The sequence below is a fragment of the Naegleria fowleri genome, assembly GCF_008403515.1.
Source record: "Naegleria fowleri strain ATCC 30894 chromosome Unknown tig44, whole genome shotgun sequence".
NCBI lineage: Eukaryota > Heterolobosea > Eutetramitea > Acrasida > Naegleriidae > Naegleria > Naegleria fowleri.
The window spans coordinates 549,117-568,298 of NW_025407976.1; the positions used below are offsets into that span (position 1 = coordinate 549,117).

The window sequence follows — 19,182 nt, forward strand, 5'->3', positions numbered from 1 at the left end:
GATCAAGGTACCAGCACCGATCTGAGCTTAGCTAATTTGAACAGAGTCTCCAAAGCCAAGTTTCATTGTCATGTTCATTGATGTGAAATAAGTTACTGTATTGTGATTGTTTGTTGACAAAATTTAATCATCATTTTCGTCATCGTCTTCCTCCTCATCCTCATCATGAAATACCATGTCGACAGCTTTTGTCTTTTTCTTGTCTTCAAGAATATAAATTTGATTCATATCAACGCCTAACTCTTTTGAAAAGTATTTAGCAACTTTTCCTGCAACGTTTCCTTGAATTTCAATGCTGAGTTCAGGTTTTTTCACGATACTACATCCACAGGCAAACATTTTACCAAATTGTTTCACAACATCCTTCAAAACTTTTTCTTCTCCTTTGAAAGCATCTTGCATAAAAGCCTCAATTCCAGTAACCAGTGTTAAACGTTTTCTCTTACTTCTTTTATCGATACGAATGAGTAATTCTCTATTCTTTGAAACAGATGAAGTTTTTGAAGAATTATCATCGGAAGATCCAACACTTCCTTCCACAATTTCCTTCACTTCTCTTGCAACCTTCTTATCCACAGTTTTATCTTTATACTTGTCGTGTTCTCTCAATTCTCGCAATTCCTTCAACTTTTCAGGAAATGCTTCAAGCCACTTCTCACATAATGGCCATTTGTCAGAAAATTCGCAATAGTCGATTGGATAGGTACATTCGGGACAATAGGTAACTTTCTTTGCTTCAATTTTCTTGACTACAATTTCTTCAGTGCTCTCTTCATCATCACTTTCAGCAGCTTCCTCTTGTTCTTGTCTTTCTTTTTCGGTCTTTTCTAGATCTTCGACAAGTACTTCAAGCTTGGTTTGCTTGTTTCGGTCAAACTTTTTAATGGGTTTTTTGGCTGGCATTATGATGTTGTGGTATTTTTTCAATTAATTATGAATAAAATTAATAATTTTTAATGGTTTCATCAACACACCTTGATGATGATACATGTAATTCAATGTTGATAGGAAGAAGAACGTTATGAGTAAAATTCATATTTACGACCATAAATAAATTGAATCCATCCAAAATAATTATTCTTCTCAAGGATCTTTTTACATCTCTCCGAGAGATGTCTGAATTCTTTCTTCCTATAGAATCCTCCTCAGTGGCCAGTCCGCTCATTATTGGGTACAAAAAGGAAAAAAATTGTCTCATTTCCTCCGTTATTATCTTTTGCAATACCTTGAAAATCATCATCGCAACTTGTTGTTGTTGTTGCTGATCAGAATTTTCTCATCATTACCTTTACTACGATACAACATTAGTAAAAAGTGTTCGGGTTGGAATTTCTCAATTTTTGGTGTTGACTGCTCTCCTGTATCAATCATACTCACGTGCTTTCATCAATAGCTCATCATCATCGTAGGGTTTATATTGAATCACACTCTCAATAATTTCATTAACAACAACTCAAAACAAGATGGGTAATTGTAACAACACAAAACAATCCTCTTCCTCATCGTCCGCAAACAGACAACAAAACAAATTAAATGTACAGGGACATGGTGAAATTACGGAAACAAAAGTGACTTATAAAATTTTGATTCTCGGCGATGCAGGTAGGTGGAATGAATGGATAATTTTAAACGGTTGTGTACGATCATGGTGTTAAATTTGTGGTTGACTATCGATTATTGACACGGACTTCATATTGTGGTCACGAAAAAACTATTCATCCATTATGATCCGAATATCCGTGATGCCAATGTGGAATGTGTGTGTGATCAATAGGTGTCGGAAAAACATCCTTGGCAATCAAGTGGGTGGATGGATCATTCCAAGAAAATTATATTGCAACCATTGGTGTGGATTTCAAAAAGAAAGATGTAGTGATTGATAATCAACTGATAAAGTTACAGATATGGGATACGTAAGTGTCAAATGGGCGGAATTGACAGATAACAGTTTGTGCTTGAACGAACATTTAACTCGCACGACGACTTGGTCACACGTCACTGTTGTCATGTTTTTAACACAAAAGTGCTGGCCAAGAGAGATACAATACCATTCAAGCAACATATTATCGGTAGGTTTACCATCATTTCCATAACACACATAAATTCTCATTCTCCATTTCCTCATTAAATAGTGGATGTGCAGGTATTATCGTTGTTTATGATATAACTGATGCAGATTCATTCCAAAATGTGCAGAAATGGATTGGAAACATTGAAAAGAATACGTCTCCAAATGATGACATTACAATACTGTTGGTTGGAAATAAGGCAGATTTGGAGGATGAAAGAATGGTGAAAACTGAGGATGCCAACAATTTTTGTAAAAATACATCCTGCGTTGTTGACAAAGGTATGTAGAAGAAACAGCCATTGACATTCAACAATCATCGTACTTGTCAATCAACATGAATTCAACAACTTGTTCATTTTAATGACAATGAATAGTGTTTGAAGTGAGTGCAAAGTCAGGACTCAACGTAAAGTAAGTACCTTAGAAATGAAGTTTTTATTCACAATGTTGTCTTTTCATGTACAATCAATCAGCAATGCATTCATGGCCCTCGTGGAAGCAATTCACAACAAGAAAAAAAAGAAATAAATTCATCCAAAGGACAATCAAATTTTCCTACTACGATTAATGTCTCTACGAATTCCCAAGTTAACTGTTGAAGTACAAGTATTAATTTGTCCATTACAACCCGAATCTGAATTTCCAGAGAACAGAGGAAAGTACTGTTGCAGAAGAACAAAAAAAATGATTCCACAACCATCCACAACCGTTCATCATACTTTGGATGATGAAACGTACTTGTATCTCTATGAAATTGAACGTCGATATCAATATAAAGGTTGGGAGGTTTCAGTGGGACAACAACATATAAATGCTTCATCTCGCATGAGAGTGGGTCCCCTCTCGTTTCTAGACACCGATGAAGCCATTCAAAAAATTGAAACCAATCAATCTGATTTATTTGTGCTCACCACTTCGGGAAGGCTATTTCATTGTGCAATTACACGCAAGATTAATGGCATTTGTAGATTAAATCATTTCGAAATTAAATCGTTGAAGGACAGCAAAGATGATGATCTCATTGTCGATGTTAGTTGTGGGTCGGAGCATACAATAATATTGACAAAGAATGGAAAGGCATATGCCAAAGGAGTAAGTAATTTTGCATCATTATTGTTGTGTGAAAGAATGTGTCAATATCCATCTTACACCTATGAATATCATTACACATGGGCCTCTTGCAACAATCCACAAAAGACAAACCAGTATGGTCAACTTGGAATGAACGATTTGTGCCCTCGAACCAATTTTACATTGATTCCTTTTTTTGAAAAATTTTGCTCCAAGGTTAGATCTTCCAGATACAGAACACTTGTGGATTACCCTATTGAAGTGGTTTGTGGCAGTTTATTTACAGTGTTCAAGATGAAAAGTGGAACGATTTATTCATGTGGATCAAATTTCTATGGCCAAATCGATCCCTCTCAATCAAAAAATGCATATGTCATGAAACCAACAAGAATTACTCATTTTGAAAAGAAAGCATTGAAAGTAGATGCAGTGTATTGTGGATCATCATATACAGTTTTCTCAGTACAAGGTAAACTTTACAAGTTTGGAACTGACGCCAAAGCTATCGACAATATTACCTTAGCAAGTCCATTCGATAACATTGAAAAAGTGTTTTGTGGCAGATCCAATACCGTGCTCATTTCAAAGTTCAATAATATGATTATTAACGATACTCAGTCACATCTAGAGATTCCTTTTCAAAAGGACTCAACGTGTACCTACGATCCTATTAGAGGCTTTTTCCCAAATATTATGGGAGAGTATTTATTTAACAGGAGAGGTATAATAGAATTAACAAACCCTGATAAGGCTTATCTGAGTGTGGATAAGGACGTGCAATTTTTTGGAAAGTTTAGTGAATATTTAGGATTTGTTAGCTTAAAGTACATGGCACCTACTTCCTTCAGAAAAGAATATAATCTTATTGATTCATTGCTGGAGAAAACCAAGAAATTCAAATCTTCAACTGATGTAATCAAAGTGGGAAATGGTGAGGTGATTGCATTCCTGCCATTCATCAAAAAGAAATATATTCCTCTCTATGAGTTGCTACACAAGAGTAACCTACACGTTTCTGAACATTCCACTCGTATTATACAAAATTTAGTGGACTATTGTTTCACAGAAAACACATCATTTATCAGTGATTACAATTATGAAATGATTCTAGAGATTGTTTATTTTTTGGAATTGACATTGTTTAGTCATGACTTTTTTACTGTACATTTGCTTTTTGCCATTCGAAACCAATTATCAAACATTTATGACATTGAGAATTATGGCCGAGACAAAGAGAAACAAAGCAAATATGTAAAGTTGTTACTTGACCAAAACATTTATGGCTCAGTTCTTCCTGCAATGACGGCCATAATGATTCCTGATCCCGTTAATAGAGCAGATACAAAATACTTAAAGAGAAATGATATTCAAGCCATTCAAGATTTGTATAACAATGTAGAAACAAGTGATATCATCTTAGTTTTGGATAGGAAATGGATGAAGAAAATTCATTGTCACAAAACACTACTAGCGTCTCAAAGCATGTTCTTTGAAGCCTATTTCAATGGACAGTTCTCCGTGTCAAAAGAAATCAATGTTTTCACAGACCAAGAGGATCCTGTTCTAGAAGATGACTATGAAGACGAAGAAGAGTCCAACATCAAAACTCGATCATTGGAAAAAGTGTTCATGATGTTTTATGGCATTCAACCTGAAGTGGAGAATGAGCTAGTTATTAGCACATTGGATTGTGCTCACAAATACAGCTGTGAAAGAATAGTTTCCGAATGCGTCAATCTGTTTGAAAGATCATTGAACGAAGAATCTTTTGAAATGGTAAAAAATTGGTTAGATTCCATCGATTCCAGCGAACGAACCGACGTACAAAATCTACTCTTAGCCACCACAACAAAGTGGGACTCCAAACAATCAAGCAAGCATTTTGCATTCAACAACAAGGAACTTAGAGAGAAGATGAAGCCTTTCATTGAAAATTTCGGTGGATTTGTTGACGACAAGTTTAATCCTGATACCACAACCCATTACATTTGCTCAGGCTCACCATCGTTGGATGATTTAGGATTCATTGCTGCAGTTGTTGGCAATTGCTCTCTACTCATGGACTCTTATATCACATCATGTGTGGAGTGTGGTCAATTTCTTGAGGAAGATCCCTATATAGTGAAAACTCCTTTGGATGAAAAAGTTGCACAATTACTCGCTCTTAATGATCGAAACAGAAAGAGTGGTGAAAAAATGTTCGCGTCACTTCGATTCCATCTCGTATTTAATAGTACAATCAAGAAAAGACGCTGGGAGAGAATACTCAAAAGTGGAGGAGGACAAATTGCAGAAGATGACGACAGTAATCGTTTAGATTTTTATGCAACGCATATTGTGTGTGACTCGAAAATGAAACGAAAAACAAAACTTAGAGATGCTGTTAAATTTAAAATGCAAACACCAATCGTTGTGGATTGTAAGGATATGATCGATGTTATTTTGACAGGAGATTGGGAAAGTTATTCCTGTCACGACCTTCTTCGAGAGTCAGAAAAGAAGAAGTCCAAAGGATCAGAAGAAGAAGAAGATTAATGTTGTGAAATGCCAAAATTTTCGTACAAGAGTTCATGTAAATCATTTTCATCATGTATTTGGAACAAGTTTACAATGTTTGGATTCTTTTTTCTTCAACAGAAAAAAATGCCACGAAAACAACAACGAGCCAAAAAGATTCCATTCGCCAAAGGCTTCACGCGACCAAACAAACAAGAAATCAAACAAGCCATCGGATCTAAGGATATTAGTTATGATTTTGAAATGAAACGACCCTCCGATGGAAAAAGCTTATTTTATAAACTGGTTCCAGATCCAACTTCAATTGATGATTGGTTGGCTCAGTATGTTGAGGATAGAGACAGCTATGACGAATGGATGGAGTTAAGAAAGAGAGTTTGTAAGAAAAATAGCATCCAATTAGAGAAAGATATTTGTTTAGTATGGCTCGAAAGAGAAAACACCAATCATCCAAGAAAGCAGTTCATGGTTCATTTGAAAAGATTCATTGAAGCTTTTTATTTTGGTATCCATGTTAGAATTTTAGATCCGTTTGTGATTAAGAAGTCAAAAAATCAATACTATATTGAGTTTAATGATGCAAAATACAACATTTCATCTCGAAGGTGTCACGAGTATGATGAGGAACAAGCAGGAGAGAATGAAATACAATTCAGAGCCGCGGACGTTCTTGTCCCTATTCACAGGCTGAAAAAAACAATCGAAAAAGAAATATCGTGCATATGTGGAGTTACTATGGAGGACCTTTTTATTGGAAAAAAGGACAGTTTTACGTGTGGTTTAGCTCAAGGAGGTGATCATATTGGAGTGTTTTCAATGTGTAGATACAATCCAGCATTTAGAAGTGAAGAAAACTCTACAGAAGAAAAAAACATTTCAGTGGAATGGGAAAGTGATGGTATTGTTGACGTGGAAAAACTGTCCTCAAATGATTTGATCATCATTGAGAGGTGTTGTAAAATTGTTGTACATGAATTAGCTCATATGCAGCAGATAGGACATTGTGTGTGTAAGTAATTGTGAAGGTTTTCATCTGAAATCCAATATTTCACATGAATATATAGATTTTGATTGTATCATGAATGGTAGCGGATGGTTAGAGGAAGATTACCGTCAGTCCATTCATCTTTGCCCAGTAGATTTACGAAAGTTTCAAACCCTCATGAATTTTGACATTCTTGAAAGGTATAAGGCCTTACTAAGATTTTACAAGGAATATCACATGAATGAGGCTGCGCTGTGGGTGCAAGACATGATACAATATTTGACCACGAGTCAACAAGAAAACAATGGCGATGGTAGTAATAAGGAACGGCCCGTCTCCCCTGTCAATAGTTATAATTCCTCTTCCAAGAAATCTAAAATCAAGTAACAAGAGTCCTGTTGAAGCTGTGGATTCTGACACCATTTATTGAGTTAAAAGTATCTGACGACAACAAGGTGAACTACTTTAAATATGCAATCGAAGCTCTCACAAACATGACCATCAAAGACAAAGTCGAAATAATGTAGACAGTAAAACGCAAATTCACAAGATTGAACGTGCAATGCACCAAACTATGCAAACAACGAAATGCCACAAAAATCCATGCACATGACACATAAAAAGAATCAACCTGATGAGTCACAAACAAATACACCACCAATGCATAGAAAATCACTGGTACTTCAAAAAGGTTTTTCAAATTGTCGGATGGATTGGCTACAGCAGGAGGTGACATTTGTGCCAACATGGCAGGTGTCAAATCATTTGGATTTACTTTCGAAGTGAGGATGAGCCTAATTCTACGAACATACATGTAGAACCACACAATGAACGTGAGACCTATGGTGGCCAACATGGGACCAAAGATTGCATTTTGATTGAAGGCAGATGAAGATGGCACAGTGAAGGAGTGTTGAGAATACATTTTTTTGTGAGTGTGAGAGGAGGAGGCAAGTGTTCGCACGCACTCATGACATTGAATGCCAGATCAATGTCGGAATTAGCACATGCCTTTGGTTCGATTCAATTTCCAAAATGGTTTTTTAGACCGTTCGATTGCAAATGACATGTCTCAACACAATCGATAGGTCGTTAAAAAAACAATGTCTCCTTCCTCTCCAGAGTTGATCTCGAATTATTTTTCAATTTTAATGGAAGAATCCATAGATCAGGACATGATCGATCATCCCAAAGCAAAAACAGTTCGAAAACGACTCGGATCAACTCCTTCTTCTGGCATTCCAAAAAAGAAAAACTGGACCAACATAAAGTCCCAGCAACAGCGTCCAGTAAGATTTGATTCCACAAAGAGATCCATCAAGCTCATGTCAAAATGTTGCTGCTGCTTGAACCATCTACCAGCGGAGCTGTTGATTTATATTTTCGATTTCACATGTCCCTTTTTTCAAATGCTCTCGGAGTATGACAAGACCACCACTTGTTCAACATGCAGCACACACGAGCAAGTGCTGGTTCGAATAATTCCTCAATTTTTCAAACTACATGTCGCTCCGAGTGAAAGAGAAGAACATTGGAAACTCCGAGTCGTGAATGTCCATAATTATGCAGACAAGAAACGGAAATTCTTAATTGAAGATTTACTTGAAAATTCATTCATGAATTACTTGCTCGTGAATAAGCAATGTTTTTATCGAGTTTTTGTGACAGAGTGTTCAGAGAATGATTCGGTTCGCTTATTTTGGGAATTTTTAGGAATTTCTTTGCAGAATATTCATGCCATTGCTGAGACCATCTTGTGTCAAGTTCCATTTCGACCAAAATCGTGGCTGTATTTATTTGGAGGAACACACATTTCAAAGATCAATGATCACGAGCTGATTGAACATGTCATTCGCTTACAAAATAGTTCAGAACATTTTGTTGAACTGTATTTGAATGGTGGGAAATTTGGACTCAATTCTTCAATCATGGATAATAATAACAACAGATCATGGACATCTCATCCAATGTTGAATTTCTCTTCGAATGAACCATGGAGAAATTACTTGAATTTTCTCAGAAGGAAATTTAAAAAACATACTCAATTGGTGCAAAATCCCAACTATATCTTTCAGGTAAATCAGACTGTGACTCTTTTACTCACCACACATCACAAATATTCGAACCAGTTTGTTGAAAGACAATACAAGATGATTGCGAAAAAGAAGTATGAAACGTCCTCTTCAAATATGGAAAGAGAAAGAATGTGCGAGTTTTTACAATTGTTGTATGAAGAGTTTAAGGTACCTCTTTCCATGAGTCTTAAACAAGTTCCATGGGATCCAAGAAGTGACAGGTTCAAAATTCAAAGTGAAATTCTAAATACCACCTGTTTGGCATTTGAAACCACTTGCGAACATTCTCAAACCGATCTTTTCACAACCCTTCTCTCTTCAAATATTTTACACAACGATTCATTAACACTGGAAGAGAAAACACTTCACATTGTGGCTCTTCTCTTTTCTAATAGTGGTCTTTTAACGAGTTTATTTTTGACCTTTCGATTGGAACAATTATTTCAATTGTTACAAATGGTCGAGGAACATGCAAACAATGTTCTTACTAAAAGAGTGAATGCAAACGACTCTATTTCACACTTGTTACAACATGTCATGAAGAACATCAAACTGTTGGTTCAAAGAGAGGATCATGTCATTCAAACTCTATGTCAAGTGTTATCAAAAATATGGAAAATTTCGAACATTGACATTTCATTAACAAGTTGCTTAAATGTGTGGATTCAAGAAACATGTTTCAAACTCGATGTATTTGAAGAGGAGGAGGAATCACTGAAGACATTTATTCTCTCCACCTTTGAAACAATATTTTGTCAATTGTATTCTTTCTATCGACCTCATGAGATTGAACAAGCGATGGAACGAACATGTGAGAATGGGTGTCGTCGTCATATGGGACATGTTCTTTTGGAAAATGCTCTTCGAAATGCAAACGTTTTTGAAATTGTGTTAAATACATCGTTTCATCAACCAACCTTGATTGGTCACTTCCATCACCACATGAAAGGTTTTAAAAAACGAGAACGATTTAAAAGTCGACAACACGAACTGAATCTTGGTGGAATCAATGAGAGGACGGGTGTGTTTGCTTACTTGATACCAAGTTGTTGTTGTAGTAGTAATAATGAGGAGAAACATTCGGGTACTAGTGATAAAATTATTGTTGAAAAGGTCCTTTCGATATCATTCAAAGTTAGAGGAGGAGTGACGAGGAATTACAGAGTTATCAATTATAAAATCACTGCAAAGGAACCATCCATGCCACTCGAAAAGTTGCTGTCACGAATGGAAGTGTTGAGAAAATACATTGGACAGAAGAAGTGTTTGGAAATGCTGAAAAATCATCCATCATTTGTTGCTTCGTTGAAATTATTCATGAGAGTTGAAGAAAAATCTAATATCGTGAAGATAATGGTTCATCGATTGGTGGAGTTGTTGAAAGAGTGGGGAATGGAAATGATGGAAGAGGAAGAACTGGAGAAACAGTTTTGAATATTTTCAACGATTTGTATTTTAAAGCCTTCACTCCGTTCATAACATATCAAGTGAATATGGAGGTGTGAATTACCAAAATATCATTTCCAATAAAGGGGCATAGTTCAATGGTAGAATGAAGGATTGTGGTTCCTTAGACGAGGGTTCGATTCCCTCTGCTCCTAAAAAAGTTTTTTAATTTACCCTTTGTAGGTCGTACAAGGGATCTCACATTCCGATAAGCGTAATGATTGTCTTCGAATGGGAAGATGCACAGATTGTATTCCTTTCTCAAATTGACTGCTTGTTTTGTCAATTGGCTTTATGCATTTTATGAGAAGGTAAAAAACTACAAAATCCGCTCAGCCTGAAAAAAGGAGAAAACCAAAGAAATGTGAAGCCCAAAGAAATACTGTTAAGCAATTGCTTGGTTGATCCATGACAATTGTTATAACTAGATGAATTAAATTAATGATTTTTATAATAATAAAAAATTTTTGGTTAGCTCAATATAATCCTTGTCGAAAAGATTAGATCAAGGTGGAAATACACCGTCACAATGTTCATCCTTACCACAAGAACATTCCAATCAGCTAAAAATGTACCTTAGAAGCTTAAGAAAGCAAGTGGTGAGAGTGCGAATGGGAAGTCACTAGGTGAATCAAAACGCACGAATCTGCAGAAATTTTTTTAAGCATGAAAATATTTTTTTTTTGATAATAACTAGGCATGACTTTATTTGCGGGAGCAAACGGATCCACAAGGATCGTAATCATGTTCGTTTCCAAAAAGATGGTGAAGATTATATACAGCTTTTGAGTTTGTTGTCGTGACGGGTTAGAATTAAAGGGTGATTTGCATATCCATGCAATTCATTATCCCATTTGATTCCGAGTTTTTCAAAATAGTAGTCATTGCGTTTCATCCATATTAAGTTCACCTGTTTGTATGCTTCTTTTGAAAAGATCTTATCCCACTTCGGTCCTAATCCGATTTTAGCCCCAAGTAATGCCCATACATCTGCATTCGCTCTGATTTTATCTATGATCTTTCTTACTTTTCTTTTCTTCTCCTTAGTGCAAGATTGGTTGGCAATACTGCATAGATTAATCCACATTGCTTGTCTCTCGGTCTTGTAATTAGGGCATTTCATTAGTATGTGGGTGAAGGTCTCTTTGTCACCACAGGTGCAGAGGTGGGTAAATTTCCTGTTAATTTTGTCAATATTACTAAATGTTTTCATGTCGTCAAGTCGGGCTCTCATAATCATGTTGATAGTTCTAAAGCCAATGCCCATACTTGGGTAAATCAGATTAAACTTTCTGTTCTTTGGTGGTAGATGTTTTGGAAGCATGAAAATATATTTTTCATTGTTGTCATGTTTTTTCTCATCTGCCAGTTGTTATCAAACTTGAACATTGTTCTAATTTCCTATGAGCCAGGCGAAGTCTTCTTAGCGCATACAGGATGTACAATTTCAGAAAATGTAGAAATTGTACATCCTTCCACCGAACTGTCTCATGATGAACATTCGATTTCTGAATTGATCTGTCACATTCCTCTATAAAACAAAAATAACCAATGTTCAGCATCAATCCCTCCAACTCCAAGCAATCGGTCGACGATGATGAAGACTTTGTGTTCAATTTGACTGACTTTGAATTCAACACCAATTTAGCAGAAACCATCCAAGAATCACGTCCCGATTTTTCAAAAAGCATTCAATATCAGCATCATGATGAGGTCTCCGATCATCATGCCAATCAACAACAACACCTCTCCGAAGACTATTGGCTCTACATTTCTGAATTTATTCCCTTGTACGATTTTAATAGATTTTCTTTGGTGTGTACAGCTTTTGCTGAAATATTGACCTATAATCGGAGATATTTAGTGTTAAAGAAGATTTCAAAGGATTTCAAGAAAGTATTCATGAGCTCACCCGATTTAAATGCAGATTCAATTATTACATTAACTGGTACGTCATTGTGTTTTTCTCAATATTATTTATCCATGTACAAACTGATCAATCAGTGGAAAGATCCCCAAGTGACGATCCCAACTTCTCCAAAGCATTACAATTTGACATTTTTGACTTTTTAATTCGAACAGGAAAATATCAACGAAATTTATTCAGATATTTCAAACCAGATTATTATGATTCATCTTTTGAAATGAATGATGACATGTATCTTCGACCGCTTCAACAAGATGTCATTCTTGATTGTATTGATGATTTTAAGTACGCTCCTGCGAGGTTGCTTGATGACAAAGATTTCATCCTAAAGAAGGCATTTAAAGTATCTCGTGAAAGCCCAAATTGTTATATATTATTATCCACTCGATTAAGATCTGACAAGGAAGTAATGATCGCTGCAATGAAACACAATGGCGCCTTACTGAACAACTTACCTTATGGCGTGACGATTGACCATGACATACTCAAAGCTGCTCTTTCTTGTAATCTAAGCCGTAACCAACTTGTTTATCATCACTACAGTGGAGGTCTCGCATTTTCGAGACTCACTCGACATGTTCTGTATTATTATTTTTCGAGAGGTGAAATGATCGATCGAGAAATTTTACATTTCGCTCTCAAGAAAGAAAAACTGAGCGTGTTGAAAGAATTGGTAGAACTTACAAAACTACCAAAGGATATCATGCTTGATGCTTTGCAGGTTGCATTTTTCATTCTCAAAAATTACAAACTGGCCTATCAATTACTAGAAAAGTATTTTTATGCACATTGCATGGTAAATATGGAAAGGGGAGAAAATTCTTATTCTCTCGAACCCTATGCCTATTATTTTAATAACTTTGGTGAACCAATTGATGGCATGGAATTTTATCCACCATTCCGAAAGTGGAGCATGATGGAAGTTGTGGAACGCCTCACAGAGAAGGATCACGCATATTTTGCATTCTTTACTTGTTCAAAAACGCTTTCTGCTCCAACCATACTCTACATGATGAAATACATGAAGAGTGGCAGAATGACACCTGCCTTAGCAAAAAATGTATTGACAAAGACATTGGAATCAAAATGTGTCGATGAAATTGCAAAGAAATTGGCTTTAGAACTTGTCACTTTTGCTTTCGGAGACAAGGTTCTTGTGAAAAAAATGATTTCAATGTATCCAGGCTTGTTTTCAAGCCTTCCTGAAGATTTAAAAACTGATTCAAGCATTATTCAAGCAAGCTTGCCTTATAGCTTGGCTCTTGTTCCTGAAAATGCAAGAACGGAGGAATTTTATTTACAGTTATGGAATAAGAAGGCAAGATTGTTTTTCAAATGGAAAAGAGAACATCCAAAAATGGTTCATGACGTTCTATTTTCAATCAATGCAGAAACTGGAAAATTAATTCTGAGGGACCATGTCACAAAATATTCAAATTTTTTACGTTATCTCTATACGAGTCATTTTGATGGAATTTCTAGTATTGAAGAGGTGATATCTCCTTCCCAAGTTGCAGCTCTAGTGAGGAGTTCAAAAACGGGATATATTCGATCCACTATTGGCTTTCCACATATGTCAAAAGATGAGGTTGCTATTGAGCTTGTCAAAAAGAGCGCCCATACACATTTTATGCTATTGAATAATGTGAATCCAGATCTTGTGGTTCCTTTGATTACCAAACAATTTATCATACATGTCACGTATACCTATAATTGTTATTTTTCAACTCGCCTGGTACATTTGCTTTGGGATAGGGACATGATTATCCTGAAAAAGATCTTTGAAAGAACTGAGAGAGAGAGATTAAATAAGGAAATTGCTGAATCTCTTGCTGAGCTAGTTCGAAATGAATTTGAAAAGTTGGTAGAACTTTCAAAGGCATGCCCTTCAAGTTTGCAATACTTTTCAAAAGAGATACAAGAACAAATTAATCAGGCATTGGAAAATCATTAAGAATCGTTGTGAATTTTATGGAAATTTACCAATAAGGTTGTATACTAACGTTCTTTTCTCGAGAATTAATAGATAGGATTAGTCACAAGTGTCTATTACCTCACAAAGAACAAGATACAATGTACCTGTTAAGAAAGAGCATTTGTATAATTCCGTTCATGATGTTCCCAAGAACTCGATTCGAAATCAATTCAATCCTCACCTTGAACATATAAAAAAAATGTTTCTTCGTCTCAAAAGCACTGCTTTGCCTAATGACAGCATTCGGGATGACAAGATTTCTCCCGAAACAACACCACACTCTCATCATGATTTCTCTCGACATGATTCTTCCTCTTCATCCTCCGTCATGATTACACTCTTTCTTGCTTCCGATACAGTTGAAAATGTGGTGGAATTCATACAAGACCAAGATCGTGAAATGGTTCAACAGGTATGCAGGTGCTTTCAAGAGGCTTGTCGTGTGGTGGAGAGACGCGAATTTCTCTACATGTGGCACGATGAGAATAGGTGTTTACTAAAACCACTTTCGGAGCCTCCTGTCGATGAACAAGTCCTTTCTCAGCGAGAAATGGAATTGAAAACAAAATTTCCATTGTGTTTGAGAGAATTTCTGAAAATCACGAATGGAAGACCCTCATGGAGTGACGACGTACTTCATGTCAATAACCTTCTGAATCGTGTAGAGCTTTGGAAATATGATCACTCTCGAAAATTTATCATTTTAGGACTTTCCACTCAAAATTCCAATGCCTTGACTTTGGATCCCAAGAAGGGTGTGATTCGATTAAATCAGACACGCGTTCATTTCAAACATTTCGTGACCATGCAGAATCGTCCATTCCACTTCTCCCTCTACGACCAAGAAAAGTTTCAAACAAAAAAATATTTTCCTTATAGCGTGCATCGATCCTTGTACAGTTTGATTCCTTCCACCTTTGCCTCTCAACGCAATATGACCTTAAAATGTGTCCAATGTGATGGATTGTGTTTGGAATATGCTTGTTCCGATTTTAAGAAAGATCCTCAGATCGTTCGGGAGGCCTATCTGCAAAATCCAAAATCCTTTAAATTCTGTTCGGAAGAATTACGGAATCAACTGAAATTTGTGAAGGAGCTTTTTCGTGTGGATCCTCAATGCCTCACGTACTTGCCGATTACCCATGAACTCTTTTACCGAAAGGAATTCATGCTTGAAGCGATTCAAATTGATGGATCATGGCTCCGTAAAGCCTCACATGAACTCCGAAATGATAGGGAAGTGGTCATGAAGGCAATAGAATCGTATCCAAATGCTCTTTCGTATGCCTCTAAGGAATTGAGAAGTGATGAGGAAGTGGTCATGACGGCTCTGAAAAGAAATGTGAAGGCCTTCCAGTATGTTGATCCGAGTCTTTATGGAAACGAAACAGTGTTGCGTTATGCCATTGAACATGACGGATACTTATTTCAATCTCTTCCTGAAGAATTTCGACGAAACCAACAATTAGCCCTTCTTGCATGTAAAACAACGCCTTTTATTTTGAAAAAGTTTGATTTTCAACAACCGATTAGCCAATATCGAGAATTTGCATTGCAAGCTGTGAAAAACAACGCAAAGACTTTTTACCATTTACCCTCTATATTCTCAAATGACCGTGAAATTGTAATGACAGTGATTCAAAGCCCAGAGTTCGCTTTGGATAATTATCTCTTTCATAGGGTGGGTGATGATTTGAGAAGTGACAAGGAAGTGGTTAAGTTGGCCATTCAGCATAATCCAATGGCTTTGCAATATGCAGGCGAGGCTATGCGTGAAGATCTCGAAATCGTACTCCCAGCCATTCGAAAATGTGGAAAGGCCTTCACCTACATTTCTAAGAAGTTACAATGCAAACAATATATTGCCATGCAAAGAAATGCAGATCAACAGGTTCAAAGCGATCCATCCAAAGATGATCCTCGTAGTATCACGAGTGAGAATGAATCTCTCACTGCATGCACCTTGAAGAAGAATTCTTCTTCGCTCCGAAAAAAAGATAATAAGGAGAAAAAAGTGAAACTGAGTGTATCGCTTTGCATAGCAAAACTGCCAGCGAAACAAACTTTCGGGCTTCGAGTATTAAGATTTCATTTCCTTTTTGAATCACACTTCGGAATTGTTATATTACAGCCATGTTGTTGACAATATTACAAAAATTGGCTTCCTAGAATTCGTGTAGAGTTCATCATCATTTATATATTAAAAATTATTAAAATTCATCGCGATGGGTAAAACTTTAGAGATTCAAGAACACCTTCCTGCACTTCATTCTTTACATACCTATCAATACGAAGGCGATCAATATTATTCTGCCGATGAAATTGTTGGATCGTTCTTTAAAAAGGAGAAAAATCAAAAAATCTGCAATATTATCGAAAGAAGCTATGGCAAACACATTAAACCCAAGCTCTTGTTGTTGGAAATTATTGTTAAGCTTGGCAGCCGTTATTGGAACTCTGTTAAAGTTGTCGAAGAAAGATCATCATGATTTATTAATTCAACACCTGTTCCAAACACATCCCAATCACAACAGTGATCACTATGATACACGTATGGATGACGATGAATTATTTGATAATTCAATGGAAGAAATTTTCAACCAGCCTCAAGTCGAGGACCAAGATGAAGCTTTCAATCAATTGGTTGCTGATGCTGCATCCTATTTTGTTGACGAGAACTCTAATGAAAATGATGATGATATTCATGAAAATAATATTATAGTAGAAGCTTCTGATATAATTAATGATGCAAATCAGCAACATGAACTTAATACAACCTCTCAAGATTACTCAAACAGTAGATAGTATGGAAAAAGCAAACACTGATCCTAACCTTTCTCAACAGTGGAACGATCAATGGAACGCTTCTCAAAATTGTATACAATATTCTGGGCTTAAGTATGTCGAACCATTCATTTTGGCAGACCAGACTTGTGAGACATATTTGTCCCAATTTGCACTTTGGAACTATTTCAAGCCTCAACAGCAATCACAGCCTCAACAATTCCCAACACAACCAATTTACTCTCAACAATATAATATTGAACAATGGAAAAATTGTTATACAACTGATACCGCTTTACAATCCAATACATGTGACTCATTCAACCGTTCTCAAGCACAATCTGATAATGATCAACAAGTAGAATTGAAATATTGGGAATGTGCTTGTTGTAAACACCAAAAAGTCCAAGCATGTCCTCACAAATACCCTGGTATTCAATTAAATCAAGACAATTACAACCGTGGAGCGAAAGATCGAGCAAAAGAAATAGTGTCTATATTTGAGAAAATGTTAGGTACTTTAGGACATGATGTACATGCATGGCTTGAATGTTATCTTCAAACTGATGAAGGTATTAAAACAGTAATCCAAGAATTAGAGCAAAATATTAAATACAGCCATCGTTATCAAAAACCGAAAGAATATCTAATTGAAAAGAAAGATGTAACTATTGTGCAATATTGGCGAGATAATAACTTGATTTCTGATGTTACATATCATAACTTACGAAAAGAAGTCAATTTAATGACATTACTCCCGACAAGGAAAGAGATGACAACATCGAAACAATCACTAAATGAACAAGTTGAGAAAACTTTCAAATTACGATATCCAAGTTCAAACTACATTGGATATATTATAGACTTAGATCAAGCCATATTTTATATTCTGAAGCTATGTATGTCATTAGGGAAAAAATTACCCAAGAAAATATTTTTTAAAATTGGGGTAGATGGTAGAGAAATTAATGGAGTTAAACAAGTTGCAGTTGCATTGGTTCCACTCAATTTAAGAGATGTGTTTCCATCGCAGGCTGTTTATTCTGTGTTTTATATTGGGTTATTTCAGATGAAGGAAACAAAAGAAAGTATCAAAGAAACAATTGGAACGCTTCACGATGAGATTGAGCGTGTTTTGCAAAAACAATATTTTGGGAAGCATCAAGTTTGCCTTTTTTATGTTTCAGACATGCATAATGTAGGCATGACATTCTCATTTGATTTATGTCCCTATTGTATGGCTCAAACTATTGTAGATTTTGCATCAACTCCACGCGACTCTCTTGACGGCCAGTTACCTTTTTCTCCGTCACAAACAATACTATGTGCTCTTCATATCAAACAGAGGCTAGTAGAAAATGTTATTGGTTATATGGCATCAACAACTTACAAATATGAGATTCAGAAAAATATACAAACATTACATGGATTGGAAACATTTAATTGGAAAGAGTTCCACGAACGAATATCGAATTATGGAATTTCTCAAACCTCAGCACGATCATCAACCAAGTCATGTATGCTGTCGGGAGATCATTGTAACACTATTTTACAAAATATTGAGAAAGTTGTTGATAATATTGAACCAAGCACCAAACAAAAATATTTACAAATTCTGAAATTGTTGCGAAATATTATCATTATTATTGAAATGCATCAAGATAACGAAAATAATGACAATGTATTGACAGCAAATAAGATTGCGGAATTGGACAAACTGATAATGCAATTCTTAGTTGCGTGTTTTTCAATATGGACTCAAGGAATTAAAGCTCATTATTTCCATTTTATAATTCATGTACCCTCAATAATGAGCTCTTTTCAAAGAAAAATTATCACTCTCGATTTTGAGTAACCAGGGATTCGAACGGTCTCATTTATTTCACCATGCAATGTTTAATCGAATTATTAACAATGGAGGGGATTGTACTCAAATACACCCAACCAAACAATTGCTATTGTGGCAATGGCGAAAGGTATTAGTCGCAATTGACTTGAAGGAAAAAACAGGAGAAACATATTGGCATGAAAAACGTTTAAAAAAGCTTTATTCTTGGAATGCAAGTCATGTCAAACCACAAAAGGAATTGTATCAATGGTATGATGCTTCTTTAGTGGATCCAACCATAATTACGGATCGTGATAATTTGAACATGATGATTCAAAAGATCCAAGAAAATGACAAGGAGAACAGGAAGAAGCAAACTTCCAAAGATACAGACACCAATGCCTTCGCTGGGAGAGTAACTGCAACAATGTCACACAAGAAACGGAAAGGATGTCCTAGCAATGATGAATGAAATCAAAAACTTTCAATCCAACAATCTCCAT

General features: G+C 35.9%; 9 protein-coding genes across 9 annotated transcripts; 7 read left to right on the plus strand and 2 right to left on the minus strand.

The window, feature by feature from the left end:
- Positions 1-123: 123 nt before the first annotated feature.
- Positions 124-903, minus strand: FDP41_005580 (uncharacterized protein; the record flags this gene model as incomplete). The annotated part of the gene is made up of 1 exon (XM_044709120.1): positions 124-903. One exon carries the CDS (start codon positions 901-903, stop codon positions 124-126), a length of 780 nt encoding a protein of 259 aa, XP_044560299.1.
- A 560-nt stretch (positions 904-1,463) lies between these two features.
- Positions 1,464-2,599, plus strand: FDP41_005581 (uncharacterized protein; the record flags this gene model as incomplete). Its single annotated transcript, XM_044709121.1, has 6 exons — positions 1,464-1,602; positions 1,775-1,913; positions 2,025-2,069; positions 2,133-2,350; positions 2,446-2,482; positions 2,545-2,599. The coding sequence occupies 6 exons, from the start codon at positions 1,464-1,466 to the stop codon at positions 2,597-2,599; spliced, it is 633 nt and encodes a 210-aa protein (XP_044560300.1).
- A 156-nt stretch (positions 2,600-2,755) lies between these two features.
- Positions 2,756-5,677, plus strand: FDP41_005582 (uncharacterized protein; the record flags this gene model as incomplete). Its single annotated transcript, XM_044709122.1, has 1 exon — positions 2,756-5,677. The coding sequence occupies one exon, from the start codon at positions 2,756-2,758 to the stop codon at positions 5,675-5,677; it is 2,922 nt and encodes a 973-aa protein (XP_044560301.1).
- Positions 5,678-5,785: 108 nt separating this feature from the next.
- FDP41_005583 (uncharacterized protein) lies at positions 5,786-7,031 on the plus strand (the record flags this gene model as incomplete). The annotated part of the gene is made up of 2 exons (XM_044709123.1): positions 5,786-6,668; positions 6,724-7,031. 2 exons carry the CDS (start codon positions 5,786-5,788, stop codon positions 7,029-7,031), a joined length of 1,191 nt encoding a protein of 396 aa, XP_044560302.1.
- Positions 7,032-7,104: 73 nt separating this feature from the next.
- FDP41_005584 (uncharacterized protein) lies at positions 7,105-7,569 on the minus strand (the record flags this gene model as incomplete). Its single annotated transcript, XM_044709124.1, has 1 exon — positions 7,105-7,569. The coding sequence occupies one exon, from the start codon at positions 7,567-7,569 to the stop codon at positions 7,105-7,107; it is 465 nt and encodes a 154-aa protein (XP_044560303.1).
- Positions 7,570-7,747: 178 nt separating this feature from the next.
- On the plus strand, positions 7,748-10,153 carry FDP41_005585 (uncharacterized protein; the record flags this gene model as incomplete). Its single annotated transcript, XM_044709125.1, has 1 exon — positions 7,748-10,153. The coding sequence occupies one exon, from the start codon at positions 7,748-7,750 to the stop codon at positions 10,151-10,153; it is 2,406 nt and encodes an 801-aa protein (XP_044560304.1).
- Positions 10,154-11,716: 1,563 nt separating this feature from the next.
- FDP41_005586 (uncharacterized protein) lies at positions 11,717-14,046 on the plus strand (the record flags this gene model as incomplete). Its single annotated transcript, XM_044709126.1, has 2 exons — positions 11,717-12,113; positions 12,170-14,046. The coding sequence occupies 2 exons, from the start codon at positions 11,717-11,719 to the stop codon at positions 14,044-14,046; spliced, it is 2,274 nt and encodes a 757-aa protein (XP_044560305.1).
- Positions 14,047-14,266: 220 nt separating this feature from the next.
- Positions 14,267-16,210, plus strand: FDP41_005587 (uncharacterized protein; the record flags this gene model as incomplete). The annotated part of the gene is made up of 1 exon (XM_044709127.1): positions 14,267-16,210. The coding sequence occupies one exon, from the start codon at positions 14,267-14,269 to the stop codon at positions 16,208-16,210; it is 1,944 nt and encodes a 647-aa protein (XP_044560306.1).
- A 618-nt stretch (positions 16,211-16,828) lies between these two features.
- Positions 16,829-18,706, plus strand: FDP41_005588 (uncharacterized protein; the record flags this gene model as incomplete). The annotated part of the gene is made up of 1 exon (XM_044709128.1): positions 16,829-18,706. The coding sequence occupies one exon, from the start codon at positions 16,829-16,831 to the stop codon at positions 18,704-18,706; it is 1,878 nt and encodes a 625-aa protein (XP_044560307.1).
- Between the last annotated feature and the right edge of the window lie 476 nt (positions 18,707-19,182).